The sequence below is a fragment of the Mustela nigripes genome, chromosome 12 (genome assembly GCF_022355385.1).
Source record: "Mustela nigripes isolate SB6536 chromosome 12, MUSNIG.SB6536, whole genome shotgun sequence".
NCBI lineage: Eukaryota > Metazoa > Chordata > Mammalia > Carnivora > Mustelidae > Mustela > Mustela nigripes.
Window position 1 is genome coordinate 28,845,125 of NC_081568.1, and position 16,416 is coordinate 28,861,540.

At 33.8% G+C, this 16,416-nt stretch overlaps 1 protein-coding gene across 2 annotated transcripts in view; it reads left to right on the top strand.

Moving 5' to 3' along the window:
* The window catches only part of NIPBL (NIPBL cohesin loading factor), a 205,563-nt gene that overhangs the window by 152,202 nt on the left and 36,945 nt on the right, over nt 1-16,416 (top strand). For both annotated transcript variants that reach the window (XM_059417012.1, XM_059417013.1), the window contains exons 23-32: nt 446-578; nt 1,436-1,579; nt 4,395-4,484; nt 5,550-5,764; nt 5,875-5,977; nt 6,590-6,688; nt 6,790-6,936; nt 9,813-9,947; nt 10,791-10,889; nt 12,255-12,308. In XM_059417012.1, coding sequence (XP_059272995.1) covers nt 446-578; nt 1,436-1,579; nt 4,395-4,484; nt 5,550-5,764; nt 5,875-5,977; nt 6,590-6,688; nt 6,790-6,936; nt 9,813-9,947; nt 10,791-10,889; nt 12,255-12,308 — 1,219 coding nt within the window. The remainder of the gene's footprint in view (nt 1-445; nt 579-1,435; nt 1,580-4,394; nt 4,485-5,549; nt 5,765-5,874; nt 5,978-6,589; nt 6,689-6,789; nt 6,937-9,812; nt 9,948-10,790; nt 10,890-12,254; nt 12,309-16,416) is intronic.

Sequence of the window (16,416 nt, forward strand, 5' to 3'; positions counted from 1 at the left end):
GATCTTTAAAACGGGGCATTTGAAATATTAAAGCCTTCTTGGGAACTTACGTATTTGACTCCACAAGTTAAAGTACTGGATTGAAATTCTGTAGTTTTTCTTCAGTAAATTTTGGGGAATTCTAATTGAATAGGAAAATTTGTAGAGAGAAATTTAGTAGGCCTTCATAAGAATTTATGGTAATTTCAGAGAAAGGGATTTTTTAAAATGTGGTGGTGTACTTGCTGGAAAGTAATGTTTATATGAGGCAATAAATGAATTCGCTAGCAAGGGGAAGAGTGAAATTCGAGAAATAGAGTCATTTTATGCCATATTATATTTAACATACTCTCTTATACCTTGTTATTACATATGGGGAAAAGAAAACTTAGTTAACAAAATTGCAGTCATATTGGTGGACATGTCACCTAAATTCACAGCCTTTTCACTATTTATTTTCAAACAGATGTGGTAGTAAGCAAGGTGAAGAAGATTACAGACCACTATTTGAAAATTTTGTTCAAGACCTTCTTTCAACAGTCAATAAGCCTGAATGGCCAGCTGCTGAACTACTCCTTAGTTTGTTAGGGAGATTGTTGGTAAGAGTATAGCATTTAAAGATTATTAGATTACTAGAAGACAACATAATGAGGATGTACTCTGATTCACAGATGATGAATTCTTTAAAAATGTGTAAGGAAATATGACCATTGCATCTTTATTTTTGCATGTGCATAACTGTACACAGTATTGTCAGTACTTTGTAGAAAACTTTGAAATCTTGTGATTTTGGTGTCTTCATTTCATTACTTGAGATAGCAGTGCTTTAAAAAGTTTTTTCTTTGGTGTGGAAGTGCTATATTGTTAGTTAAAAGCACCTCAACACTGAGTCATAAGTTAGTGCCATAAACTCATTTCAAAGCATGAAACTGATGAATATGAACACTTTGTCATCATTAAGAGTATTTCTAAAAACATGACACCTCTAGTTCTCATGTAATATAATAGGAAAATGCAAAGAAATATTATGATGTCTCTTTTTATTTTTAATGTATATTTAAACTTGTGCAATGCAAATTGTTACAAAGTTTTGGGGACCTTATGTTTTGTGAACCAGAAAAATGTATTAATACTATTCTGAAACCAAGATAACATTTCATAGGCATTAGAATTCCAGCATAAGAAATTCTTACTCAGTAATACCCCATTTTTCACAAGTAAGCAGTTGAGCCTGCATTTAAAGAAAATAACTGTGTTCTTAAGGAGGATTAGTCTATACTTTTTTAATGAAAATGTTCAGATTCCAGAAACTCTCAGAAGGCAGTCACTTATGAAACAATATCACAAGAAAAAAAAGTTTACATTTCAGATAATACAACATAGATTTGGTATTTTTGTGATAAATTGCTATTAAAAATTTATAAATTGATTAAATAAAAATTATTTTTATGTTTAGGTCCATCAGTTCAGTAACAAGTCAACAGAGATGGCTTTAAGAGTGGCGTCTCTTGATTACCTTGGAACCGTTGCTGCACGATTAAGGAAAGATGCTGTTACAAGCAAAATGGATCAGGGGTCTATAGAACGAATTTTAAAACAGGTATTGAGATAAAAGATTAAAATTATGGAGATAAATATTAGATATTAAGTACTTCTTTAGGTATTCTTATATTGGTGTTATATTGCATTTTATAGATTCAAAGTAAGATCTAACATTTACTTTGTTTCTGCAAACTGCTTCTACGAATGTATGATGCTGTTTTCTGTTTTGTTTTACTAAATTTTATTTAAATCTTTAGTTTACTAAGATGATTTAACATTCCCAATCAAGTCATTTTTATACCTTTTAATTTTGATCTTTTTTTTATATTGGGGAAAGGTGAGGAGGACTTCCTTTCATTTTATTAGATAGTTACAGCGTGTCTGGCAGAAAAAGTATTTTATTGCTTCACTTTTCTTAAGTGTGGGTGAGGTGGTAGTAATGCTAAAAGTTACTTAAGAACATGGTAGGTAAATGACCTCTAATCCTACCATATACAACTTTTTTTCATTTTCTTTCTATTTTTTTTTTAACATTCATAGCCATATTTATTCTGACCATTAGAAATGCCTCTTGTATTTTTTAGTATACTTTGTATTTTGAAATTATTTATATTCATAATATAATAATTTATATATTAAACTTGGAAAAGTTAGAGGAATAGTACAAAGAGTTCCCACAAACCTTTTTCACCCAAATTCCTTAACTGTTGATAATTTATAACGTTTGCGGGGCGCCTGGGTGGCTCAGTTGGTAAAGCCGCTGCCTTTGGCTCAGGTCATGATCTCAGGGTCCTGGGATCGAGTTCCCGCATCGGGCTCTCTACTCAGCGGGGAGCCTGCTTCCTCCTCTCTCTCTCTCTGCCTCTCTGCCTACTTGTGATCTCTCTCTGTCAAATAAATAAATAAAATATTTTTTAAAAAAATTTATAACGTTTGCTTTATCTTTGCACAACATTTACACGCATGCCTATCTGTGTGTTCATTTTTTTTTTTCTGAACTATATGAGCAAGCTTAATGCCTTCATTACCCTTGAATTTCAAAGTATGATTCCCTGGACAAGAAGCACTAATATTAACATCACTTAGGAACTTGTGGGAAGCGCACATTTTTAGGACTCTTCTGCTGAATTGGAAATTCCTGTGGGTGGAGCCCAGCATTGTTTTGTTTTGTTTTTTTTAAGATTTTATTTATTTATTTGACAGAGAGAGATCACAAGTAGGCAGAGAGGCAGGCAGAGAGAGAGAGGAGGAAGCAGGTTCCCTGCTGAGCAGAGAGCCCGATGCAGGACTCGATCCCAGGACCCTGAGATCATGACCTGAGCCGAAGGCCGCAGCTTAAACCACTGAGCCACCCAGGCGCCCCCCAGTATTGTTTTTTGATAGACCCTCCAGGTGATTCGAATGAATGCTAAAGTTTGAGAACCGTGTTAGTGTATATTTTCCATGAATAAGAACTCTTGCTTAAATATCCCAGTACACTTCTCAAAAGCAGAAAATTACCAATAATACGACACTCCCATCTAATATAATGTTGCCATTCCTATTCTATTTCATAGGTTTTAATTTGTTGCTATCATTATTTTAATGCTCAGATTGTCCTAAATATAACCAGTGAGAGCCTATTATAGCTGGCTTTTGTATCTTTCTGATACATTCCCATATTTCTTTGAGAACTTTGTGGCACAAGATGTTTCAGGATCCTCCATCCTCTTTTACTTTCCTTGCCTCAGCCCTGGATTCTGCCATTTCACCAGTTGCTACTGGATCTTTTTATTTGAGAATGGTAATTTAGAAACCAAGATCTAGGTGCCAAGTTTCGGTATTTCTTAGAGTAGACCTAGGAGTTCTTTGTTACACATGACTGTGTAGGTTGTACACAGTAAAACGTGAGGGGAGGGGTCATTTGTAAATATTTTTTTGGTTCTTGACATACCTCTACCTTGCTTTTGGACATTTACAGTGTTATGATGAATTTCTCCATGTATCCATTTCGCCATACTCTTACAACGTGGTTTATTCTGATCTTTGTTTTTCTGCTTAGAGATACCCTAAATTATATTGGCATTTTGTGTGGTAAAGCTAGAATATAAGCTGTAGGCATGAATGTCAGCTCACAGTTTCTGGCTGTGTATTGTTCTTGACAAGACCTAAAGATTCAGTATCTTTCTGTTCCTAGATGAAGTGAACACCCCACATATTATATATTTAATATCCTATATGAAATAAAGTACTGTTTTGTATTGTAAATAAAATAATTTATCTTCCAGAATGTTTTTAAATATCCCAAAGACACTTATAACACCATGGCAAGACAGATAATAACAGTTTCCATTTTTGAAGATTTTATTTATTGTCTCATAGGGAGAGTACACAAGCAAGGGGAACAACAGGTACAGGGAGAAGCAGACTCCCTGCTGAGCAAGGAGCCCCTTGCGGAACTCAGTTCGAAGACCTTGGGATCATGACCTGAGTTGAAGGCAGATGCTTAAACAACTGAACCAACCAAGCATCCCAATAGTTTCCATTTTAAGATTAAAAGTTTGGAATTGCCTCTTTTTTTCCATACAGAAAACCAATGCTGGGACCTTCCTATCTCGGAATACTTAACACACTATTCTGATAATTTTTATGCCTACTAACTGTACCTCTTTCAAATAAAGATGACATACAGTTCATAAAAATAAAGGCCAGTCTGATCAGTTATTAATATGGTTTTCAAAAATAGCATTTTTTCCCTTTAAGTTGCTATACTTATATTTTCAGTTTTCATTGTTCATCAGGTTTTTTTCCACTCAGATTTGTGTCTACAACTAGATAAATTATTAAAGTATACTAGTAATATCTTTTTTCTTCTTACTTGCTTTATTCTGTAGGTTTCAGGAGGAGAAGATGAAATACAACAACTGCAGAAAGCATTGCTTGATTACTTGGATGAAAACACTGAGACTGATCCTTCACTAGTGGTACGTATCTTTTCTCCCTTTTTTGGAAATAACACATCAAATTCAAATTGGGTCTAAAAGAAAATTGGGAAGTATCCTGAAAAGGAGAGTTATTGGGTATACTGATTTTTGAAACAAAAGGATAATTTGATGATCTTTAAAAAAAAGAATGATTATAGATTGATTTGTCTTATATGAAATTCTGGTACAGGTATTATATTACACTAAAATGGTGTGATGACATGGGAAATAGACATCTTTTCATAGTTACCTTTGAGACTGAGCTAGATCATTGCTTCTCATGGTGGACATGGCCCAGGTTGTGCTTGAGGTGATCTATTAGCATATGAAAAGAAGGTATTAGAATTCCATGTGTTTGATTATATTTAAATATAATCCTTAATTATATTTTTATGTACATTATATATCTAAATTATTAGTATAATAGGTTCATGTATAAAATTTATAAACTCTATTAGGAAACAGTGTGCATGTATTTGGGTACTTTCTTAAATTTTTGCTGATGGGATATGCAGCCTAAAGAGATAACTAAACTTTTCAGTCAACTACTGCTGGTTTTCAGTCTGCATTGAAAGAAACAGATTATAGGTGTGCCTCGGTGTTAAAATATTTTGGTAATAACTGGCTGTATATTTCTTGAAGAAGTAAGGTGGTATTTTGAAAGTAACTAGAGTTTTTACCTTTAGCCTTATATCCTATTGTTCTAAACTCTCCCTGTTGACCTATCATCTAATTTTACTGGCCTATGAGTAATACTGTCCTTTGTTAGGTATTTGATAGTAGTAGTCTAGATTTAATACAACTATATTTATCAAATTATCTTTTGACATCGTTAATATAAGTGCTAAGACAAAGTAAAATAGTAAGCTTTATATCATTCGATAGTCAAACCTTCCAGCTTTCTCAAAATCTCTTTTTATCTGCTGGAGTTTGCTTTGAGGTATACCTTAGTATTTATTCCTGATAGTAAGCACTTTATCAATAGATTGGAAATTTTGTTACTAATTTCATTTTGAAATTTTGTTAATTTCATCAACCTCAAGTCTTAATCTATTTTCTCTTCAGTTTTCTCGCAAATTCTATATAGCCCAGTGGTTCCGTGACACAACTCTGGAAACAGAAAAAGCAATGAAATCACAAAAAGATGAAGAATCATCTGAAGGAACACATCATGCAAAGGAAGTTGAGACAACTGGTCAAATCATGCATCGAGCTGAAAACCGGAAAAAGTTTCTAAGAAGCATTATCAAAACCACACCTTCTCAGTTCAGCACATTAAAGTAAGATCTAAAGAAAAAGCATTTTACATGTTTAGTCAGTTATGTCTCTGATATCTATTTTATCTACTTTGCAAAAAATTAAATGAAAATTTAATGACTTTTTGTTGTAGGATGAACTCTGATACTGTGGACTATGATGATGCTTGTTTGATTGTTCGATACTTGGCCTCTATGAGGCCGTTTGCCCAGAGCTTTGATATTTATTTGACACAGGTAAACTGGACCAGATTTCCTTATACAATGATACTGATTTTTGGGATTATGGATATTTGTGGGGTAGTTTATCTCTGTTCACTGTTGGAAACAGATATTTTAAAAGATAATTAAAGTAGCATTTGTTTCTGTGTTCCATATATGTTAAAGGTCTTTTTTTTTTTTTTTGCATGCTTTTTACATATTGATTGTTGTTTTACAGAGAAATGGGTATATATCTATATGAATATACATATAGTATAGGTAGAATGATGTTATAAAAACATTCGATTACCAAATTATTACTTAAATGATACTAAATATCCTGAATTAGTAACTCATAGCAAGGTTTTAGTAGGGCTGTGTGTCCTTGCAAATGAAGCATAGCTATAAAAGACAGGTTTAATCGAGAATGCCAAGATAAAAGGAGGACCCTAAAGTATAGAATGCCTCACTTACTGTACTGACCTTCAAGTTAAAACTTTGGATCAGTAAAATAATATCTTTTCCTCATATAAAAGTTAAAGGGATGTAAATATAGTATTTATTTTCATTTCTTTTGCATGTTTTCATGCTATTTTGTTAAATGTTCCATGTTCTAAAATTTTGAAAATATCAATGTTTGCTTGGCAGATCCTTCGAGTTCTTGGTGAAAATGCAATTGCCGTTCGAACAAAAGCAATGAAGTGTTTATCTGAGGTTGTTGCTGTAGACCCCAGTATTCTAGCAAGGGTAAAGAAGAGTACAAATGATTCTTCTTATTTGCGTACTGCATTCAAGTTAAAGTATTAGCTCTACTTAGTATAAATTATATTTTCTTCATTTCCCTTTAGCTTGATATGCAACGAGGAGTTCATGGACGTTTAATGGATAATTCCACTAGTGTTCGAGAAGCAGCAGTAGAATTATTAGGTCGATTTGTTCTTTGTCGACCTCAGCTTGCTGAGCAGTATTATGATATGCTGATTGAAAGAATATTGGTATGTTTGTTTTGTCATTTTTATTATGATTCATAGTACCTGTGATTTCTAGTATCACATTTTTTAATTGTTAAACTAGACAAGTTAGAAAAGTAGATATCAATCATATATTGCCTAATCTCTGTACTATAGCAACTTCCTAAAGGGGGACATGTTTCTTCCACCCCCCACCCAATCCCCCCAAGAAAACCTGTCAGTGTCTATTTTACATAGCCACCTTAAAGACAGTTTAAACCAGATTAAATATTAAAAGCTGTGGTTTGTGACCCTATAGTGCTGATGAGTCAGTGGTACTTCTGGTGCCAAGAACTGATTCCAGAAAGGGGTGGCTGGACAGCAGCAAATTCTAATCTCCAGTCTCCCAGATTTAGAAAGCAGAAAAAAGGTCCTCCTTTCCTACCTTAACCTTGAGCTGAGAGCTAAAAGTCCTAATGATTGGACAGAGTGCCAACAAGGGCAGGAGACACCGATTTCAGGCCCACTCATCCCCAGACCCAAACAAAGAACTGAAGAAGAACATGTTTACTGCTTGATACAGTAAAACAAATCATTGTCGAAAATTGGATTCCTTTTTTCAGTTACTACTGCCTTTTAATGGTGCAAGTTTACATTAAGTAAATGATAGGAACTACAATGGCATAAATATTTTGGACAGGAATCTAGAATAAATTTGTATGTATGTATGAACAGGAGGTAAGTGCAGAATTTTGGTATCTGACCATATTTTTGTATCCTTTGTATATATCTGCCTATTTCCTTAAAGCTGAATTACAAGTTTTAGATAAAATGAAATGAGAAAGCCATTTGAGTCTTAAGAACAAACGTAAGAAATGCTATCCTAAGATCATCTTTTTTTGTATGTCATGGAATTCTCTGGCTCTGAAGCCTTTTTCTTGGAAAATAAAAAGAAACAGGAGGGGCGCCTGGGTGGCTCAGTGGGTTAAAGCCTCTGCCTTCAGCTCAGGTCGTGATCCCAGGGTTCTGGGATCAAGCCCCGCATCAGGCGCTCTGCCTAGCAGTGAGCCTGCTTCCCCCCTCTCTCTTTCTGTCTGCCTCTTTGCCTACTTGTGATCTCTGTCTGTCAAGTAAATAAATAAAATCTTAAAAAAAAGAAAGAAAGAAACAGGAAACATTGGCATTACAGAATATCTGTGGAATTTCCACATCACCCACTGCAGGCATACTGACTTCTGTTAACAGAAGTCTATCAGGCACAGGATTGGGTATTCCCCACAGTGATAAGAGTTTATCTACCTTTAGTTTGCTCTCAGAATATTATGTGACTGGGAGTTCAAGAATTTCAGCTTCCACTAGCATAAAATCTTGATTGAAACAAAGAATTTAAGGAGAGAGTGGAAGAAATTTTTTCATTTTAGTGAATTAGTCTTTTCAAGAGTGAAAGGCACAATCAATAAGATTCTCAAAGCTAAAGAACTGACAGCACCTACCCAAGTAGTATATCCTAAAACATTTTCATGGTTGTCAAACTGCATAATGGAAATAATTTTGTACGTTAAGTGTCCAGTGCTTTTTATTTCTTTTTAAAACTCTTTAATTATGAAAATTTGTGAACTTAAGAGTAATAGTGCAGTGAACACTCAAGTATCTAGCACCATATTTCATCTATATTTTTTGCTAAATTAGTTTAAATTAAATAAAACATTTGTCTACTTCTTCTGTGGATACTTCATCCTACCTATCCAAAAAAAATGTGGGTACTGCTCTTACAAACAAAAACTACTGTCTCATCCAACCAAATTAACAGTCTGTAAATATCATCTAATAACCAGTTTATATTCAGATTCTACAATAGTCCTAAAAACTGGTGGAAAAAACTTATTTTCTAGCGCTTTTTTTTTTTTAAACAGAATCCAGTCAAAGAGCATACTTTGCATTTAGTGATCATGTTTTAAAATTTAGAGTATTCTCTTTTTTATATACTGCCCCCATGACAGTGACTCATTTAAAAAGACCAGGGTCAGTCTTGTTATTTCCTCAAGGTTTTATTTAATTTGTTCTTTTGTTTCTTATATTTCTTATTAACTATAAGATGATAGGGACAGTGGTTCAATTGGATTTAGGTTTAACACTTCTGCTAAAAATACTTCATATAAAAAAAAAAATACTTCAGGGGCGCCTGGGTGGCTCAGAGGGTTAAGCCTTTGCCTTCGGCTCAGGTCATGATCCCAGGGTCCTGGGATCGAGCCCCACTTCGGGCTCTCTGCTCAGCAGGGAGCCTGCTTCCCCCTCTCTCTCTGCCTGCCTCTCTGCCTACTTGTGATTTCTCTCTGTCAAGTAAATAAATAAAATCTTTAAAAAAAAATACTTCATATGCTGTTTAAATGCCACTATTCTAAAAGCTTCATGTTCCACTTAATTTTGGTGAGCTTATGTTCTAGTCTTGTGTTCAGTGCTGTTTAATATTTTTTTATGTCTTGGATTTCATATTTTAAACGTAAAACAACATAATAACCCATATTTATAGTAACATTAGTAAGAAAGCATAGAGGGAGGAAATATATAGACCATCTTTATCATGTTAGTAGTCAATAGACTGCCTGATACTTTTTATTCTTTAATTTTATTTTATCATATTTCATACATCAAGCATTCTGATATTTAAAAATACTTTTCTGGGGCGCCTGGGTGGCTCAGTGGGTTAAGCCGCTGCCTTCGGCTCAGGTCATGATCTCAGGGTCCTGAGATCGAGTCCCACATCGGGCTCTCTGCTCAGCAGGGGGCCTGCTTCCCTTCCTCTCTCTCTGTGATCTCTTCCCTTCCTCTCTCCTACTGTGATCTCTCTGTCAAATAAATAAATAAAATCTTAAAAAAAAAATAAAAATAAAAATAAAATAAAAATACTTTTCTGTTCTTAGGATACTGGTATCAGTGTCAGGAAAAGGGTAATAAAGATTCTAAGAGACATCTGTATTGAACAGCCAACATTTCCAAAAATTACGGAAATGTGTGTAAAAATGATTCGCAGAGTCAATGATGAAGAGGGCATTAAGGTAAGTTGAAATGGTGACTTCTTTAAAATTTTTTCTTTTGTGTTTTAAGTAATTTAAGTGTTCATTGTATCTAAATTTTGTTGATGTATATGTAAAATATGACTTATAAAATCTTTATAAGCGAATCAACATTTTTAGATTATAAATTCAAAAAAGGCATACTTTGTTACGTTTTTATTTATAGATCTTATGTTAATAAAATCTGATCTTTCTCAATCAGTTGAATTATAATATTTAATGTCATCATAGTGATTACATTATATGCAGGAAGTTTATTATCGAATTAATTTTCAAATGGTATGTATTTGGTGTTCTAAGTTAAGAAATACTTCTTTGAAAGTTCAATCTTATTCATTAATTTATTTATATATAATTGTCCCCTGTATTTGTTCTTGTGTTTGTTTTTAACCACTTTTCCCCAAAAGTAGTAAAAATATTTTTTAGTTTGATCAAAAACATTTGAGTGTATACTATGCAGATTCCGTAGGCTAGGCATAATATCACCTATTTAAAATTTTTACCAATTGTAAAAGATTATAAATTTAAGAAATTAATTGATGAATGTTTCTAAACTGAGAAATTCATGCCAAAAATTCCTGGTAGTTTATGTTTTGATTAGTTATTTATAGCTTTGGGACAGTTTTTTTTGTTTGTTTGTTTTGTTTTAATAAATTCTTTTCTCACCATGGGGCTTGAACTTATGACCCAGAGATCAGGAGTTGTATGCTGTACTGACTGAGCCAGCCAGGTGTACCAACTTTGTTTTGGGTTTTAATAAGAATTTGGGATTGATAATTTTGCCGTTTGTTTTAGTTGTGTAGTTTGAAATTTTCTTTCTTCTAGAAATTAGTAAATGAAACATTCCAAAAACTCTGGTTTACTCCAACTCCGCACAATGACAAAGAAGCAATGACAAGGAAAATTTTAAACATCACTGATGTGGTAAGGACTGGAACAAAGGTGTGGTCCCTGTGGTTGCAAACCTAGTTTAGGCCTACCTACTCTTACGAATATAGAGACAATGATGAGATATTTGGTTAATCTTGACATTTAATACTATGGTTGACCCTTTAGCTGTACAGGTCCACTTATACACGGATTTATTTCAGTAAATACAATATAGTACTATAAGTTGTATTTTCTGTTCCTTAGGATTATTTTTTACTACTATTTCCTGTCTTCTAGCTTACTCCATTACTGTAAAAGTATGATATACTTTTACATATGATATATGATACATATATCATACAACATATGTGTTAATCACCTGTTTGTTATTGATAAGGCTTCCGGTCAGCAGTAAGCTATTAAGAGTTAAGTTTTGGGGAAATTAAAGTTATACGTAGATTTTCCTGTGTGCAAGGGGTTAGCATCCCTAAACCCTGCATTGTTCAGGGTCAGCTGAACTTCCCTTTACATTTCTGGAGATACTCAGGGGATGCTCAGAAGATGAGATTGGTATTTCTACATAATCACTTCTTGGCATTCATTCACTTAAGCACTGATACTGAAATTCACTGTATTCCTCCACTGATTGAAAACAGAGAGGGGGAAGAAGGAAAAGTGGATGAAGAGTAACAGTAGCCCAGGGATAGCAACCTAAAATGGGATAGTACTTTTTCAGACAACATGAGTTAAGATAAGTCTCATTACTTTTAATTATACGCACAAGCTCCAAACCTTTTCAACCCAAAGTACTTTTTGTTTTGAACATACATTTTGTATTATCATTTACAAGTTCAACTTTGTTTCACTCATGGCTTTCTATCTTCTATCTAGAAGGAAAATAATAAGCAAACATTTCTATTTGTATTGTTTTAAATCTTACAGATTTTTCTGACTAATTGAAGTTATTATTCAAAATGTGATATCCTATATTTTTTAAAGTTTTTATTTAACTTTAGTTAACATACAGTGTAATATGAATTTCAGGTGTACAATATACTTATTCAGCAGTTCCATACATCATCCAGTGTTCATCACAACGAATGCTCTCCTTAATCCCCCTCACCTATTTCACGCATCTTCCCATCCACCTTTCCTCTAATACCTTATTTAATTTCAATATATTAAACCAATTTGTGAAATATCTTCTAAAGTGTTTTTAAAATAAAATTGTTTAGCATTGGTAAATTACTGGTCTACTAAAAGAATAGTTTACTTTAAAACTAATTTTTTTAATGAGAACATTGAGACATTAATATACTTCAAGCTAAAACATAGCAAAGATTTGGTTTTTGTTTTTGTTTTTTCAGATTTTTAAGTAAATTTCTAATTTTGATAGTTTCACCATATTTTCCCGCTTAGGTTGCAGCATGCAGAGATACTGGATATGACTGGTTTGAGCAACTCCTTCAAAACGTGAGTGTTATTTTGACTCCTGATAACAAATAACATGAAATTTAATAGAAGGTTAGTTCTTTATAAGCTTTATGATTTAAAAGAATCTTTTCAGTTATTTTTTAAGAATTTTTCTTTTGAAGGAGAACACTTATTCAGTATATTAGGCTGAATGTGCTGGTTAATATCCCTATTTAATAAATTATTTGATGCCTGATGTAAGTAAGTTTTCTGAATCAGTAATTGAAATTCTGTCTTCTCTGCCTTCCAGATAATTACTTTTTTCTTATCCCTTTAATTTGTATGTTAGACATGAAATCTACAGATTTACTGATTGCATTAAATATATATTTACATTAATAGTGCAGAATTAAACTACAGTTGTTCTTAAAAATTTCATTCGTAAAAATGTTTATCTCCCTATGAATTTTTTTATTTCAGAAATTTTAAATAGTTAGAAATACTCATCACCCAGCTTCAAAGTTATCAGCATTTTCCCAATCTTATTTTACTCTAATCCTTTGCTTATATATTTTTTTTAATTATTTTTTCTTGGCTGTAGTACTTTAAAGCAAACCCCATACTTTATATCATTTCACCATAAACATTTTAGTGTCTAAAGAATTTCTTTAACAAGAATTACTTTTAAAAAATAACCAGAATATCATTATCATCTATATCAAAATAAATATTAATAAGTTTTCCTTAATATCTAATACCTATTTAATGTTCATGTTTCCCTGATTGTCTTAAAAATGTATTTCTGTATTTGGTTTGAGGTTGCTTTGGTTGGTAAGGCTTTTAAGTCTCTTCTCTTAATCTACGATAGTCAACCCCTTACCCCTCTTTTTTTTCATGTCACTTATATGTTTTCCTATAGAATGTCCCACGTTCTAGATTTCATAGATCTTTTCCTTCTGGTGTCATTTAAATTATTCCTCTATTCACCATATTTTTTTCCGTAAACTCTTAGATCTAGAGCCTTAATAATATTGAAGTTCAATTTTGGGAGTAGGAGACCAGGATGATGCTGGATGTTAGTGATCACATTAGGAGGCACATAATGTTTGTTTATCCCACTTTCAATTTAGATATTGTCAACCTAGTACACTTATTATAATGAGTTTGTTCATTTTTTTAATGTCAGCATGAATGAATAGATTTGTATCTCTTTATATTTTATTTTATTTTATTTTATTTATATTTTCAGCAGGGGAAGGAGCAGAAGGAGAGGGAGGTAGAGAACCCTTACCAGGCTCAATGCCCAGCATCAGCCTGTTGCAGGGCTCAATCACATAGCCATGAGATCATGACCTGAACCGAAATCAAGTCAGACACTTAATCAACTGAGCCACCCAACTGCCCTGTCTTTGTATTTTAAATGTTATAATCATAATTTTTTTGAAATTAAGATTGTCTCATCTTTGGCCAGTGGTAGTCCCTTCAGGTTGGTCTTTTATACTTTTGATATAACCTTATTACTCTTTTGTAACCTGATCACTTTTTGGCCTCTACAAGATGCCCTAGACTCAACTTGTACATTTTCTGTCCCAAACCTGAAATCAGCCATTTTTCCAAAGAGCCCTAATTCCCTTTACAGAGAAAAATTTAGATGCTGCAGATGTTCTTTGCTAATAGGTTATTATAGCTTTGGGCCTTTTCCAGAGAATAGAGCTATAAAATATGTATTTTTTAGAAAGGCAAAAATAAATCAAGAATTAATATTGATAGTTTTATTCAAGTTTTGTATTATGAAAGTCTATTTCTTTGGTTTTATTCTTTCCTTTAGGCTAAAAGTCTTGGTTCCCAAGGAAAGGAACATAATTTACTTGCTTTGTCCTCCTATATTAACAAAAACATTAAATACAGTTTATAAGATTGCTTTGCATTTCTTTTTATCTATAGCTCACTAAAGATATATTAGTAAAAGTCCATTTTTTATTTTTGAAGGGGGGTGGAGGGCCAAAGGGAGTGGGAGAAAGAGAATCTTAAGCAGGCTCCATTGTGGGCTCCATCTCACAACCCTGAGATCGTGACCACCAAAATCAAGAGTCACACACTCAACCGACTGAGCCATCCAGGCACCTCATTAAAAGCCCTTCTTGAAAGAAATTTTTTCTGTTTGATTATGTCAACAAGCTCCTGTCTAGTTAAGTCCGTTTATTTCTGTCTACTATTGTATGTTTAGCAATATTTTTAATAGTCAACCAGAATTGTGTTCTTGAGGCACAATCAAGATCTAGAGTATCCTTCAAACTTCTTTGCGTCTCTTTATAGTTGGTACTCTTTCCTTGGTCCCAGGAAACAACCAGTCTACTTTTTGTCACTAAAGTTAGACCTTTTGTAGGATTTCATATCAGTGGATCATACAGCATGTAGTTGTTTTTTTTTTCAAAGATTTTATTTATTAATTTGACAGAGAGAAATCACAAGTAGACAGGCAGGCAGAGAGAGGGAAGCAGGCTCCCCGCTGTGCAGAGAGCCCGATGCGGGACTCGATCCCAGGACCCTGAGATCATGACCTGAGCCGAAGGCAGCGGCTTAACCCACTGAGCCACCCAGGCGCCCCAGCATGTAGTTTTTTTATGTTTGACTTCTTTTAATTAGCAGAATATTGCTGGTATATTAATATTTTATTCATTTTTATTGCTCTCAATTATCAGTAGTACATACTTATGGTAATTTCTTTATGAACTCACTAATTTATGGATTTGTGTTTCCAGTTTAGACTTTCCTGAATAATGCTGCAATGAATATTTGTGTGCAAGTGTTTGTGTGGATGAGTGTTTTTATTTTTCTTGGGTAAATTCATATAAATGTGATTGCTGGGTCATGTGGTGAATGAGAAACGGCCAGACTCTTTCCAAAATGGCTGAACCATTTTGAATTTCTACCAGCAATGTTCCAGTTGTTCTACATTCTCACCAATACTTGATTTTGTCATTCTTTTTAACTTTAGCCATCTGATGGTGTGCAGTAATACGTTGCTTTTAAAAAAAATTTTTAAGATGCCTTTTTTTAAATCTTCATGGTATTTTCATATGTTCTTCAGTCTGTAATATCTTAGGTTCTCTTCCTAAATCATCTTCTGTATATTACCTTTTATTTCATAAGTTTACATAATATATTTGGTATCATTTCCCTCCTAAGTCAAATAATTAGCTCTATGTTACAATGCATTGTGACCATCTTACTTATATTTACATCAGTCATCCCAGATGGGACATAATAATTTCAAAAAGGCTTTACAACCACAGGTTTCATCTGATAATTACAATTAATAAGTGAGTAAGAATTAATTGTAGTTATCAGAACTATCATTTAGTATTACCGAAAAGGACCCAAGATAATATCCATATGTATTATTGGCAAGTTAGAAGCAGAAAGGAGATGACTAGATTTGTAATCTCTTAGCAGTAAATTCTGTGTTCTTATATCTTTACTTTCTAGTCCTCTTTGGCTACTTGTTCATTCAGTCCTTTTTCCCCATTGTGTATTTTACTTTAGTTTCTGACAACAGTTTATCAGTGACACTGTGACTTCGTGATACAGTCATTAGATTAACAGAATTTAATTTATTGAAAGAAATAAGGCTTACAAATATTTATTATAGGGGCACCTGGGTGGCTCAGTAGGTTAAAGCCTCTGCCTTCAGCTCAGGTCATTATCTCAGGGTCCTTGGATCAAGCCCCGCATCGGGCTCTCTGCCTACTTGTGATCTCTGTCTGTCAAATAAATAAAATCTTTAAAAAAAAAATTATTGGGACGCCTGGGTGGCTCAGTCGATTAAGCTGCTGCCTTCGGCTCGGGTCATGATCCCAGAATCCTGGGATCGAGTCCCACGTGGGGCTCCTTGCTTGGCAGGGAGCCTCCTCTCCGCATCTGCCTGCTTGTGCATGCTCTCTCATCCTCTCTCTCTCTCTCTCTGACAAATAAATAAATAAATAAAATCTTTTAAAAAAAAAAAATTATTAAGGGGTGCCTGGGTGGCTCAGTGGGTGAAAGCCTCTGCCTTTGGCTCAGGTCATGATCCCAGGGTCCTGGGATCGAGCCCCATGTTGGGCTCTCTGCTCAGTGGGGAGCCTGCTTCCCTCTCTCTCTGCCTGCCTCGCTGCCTACTTGTGATATC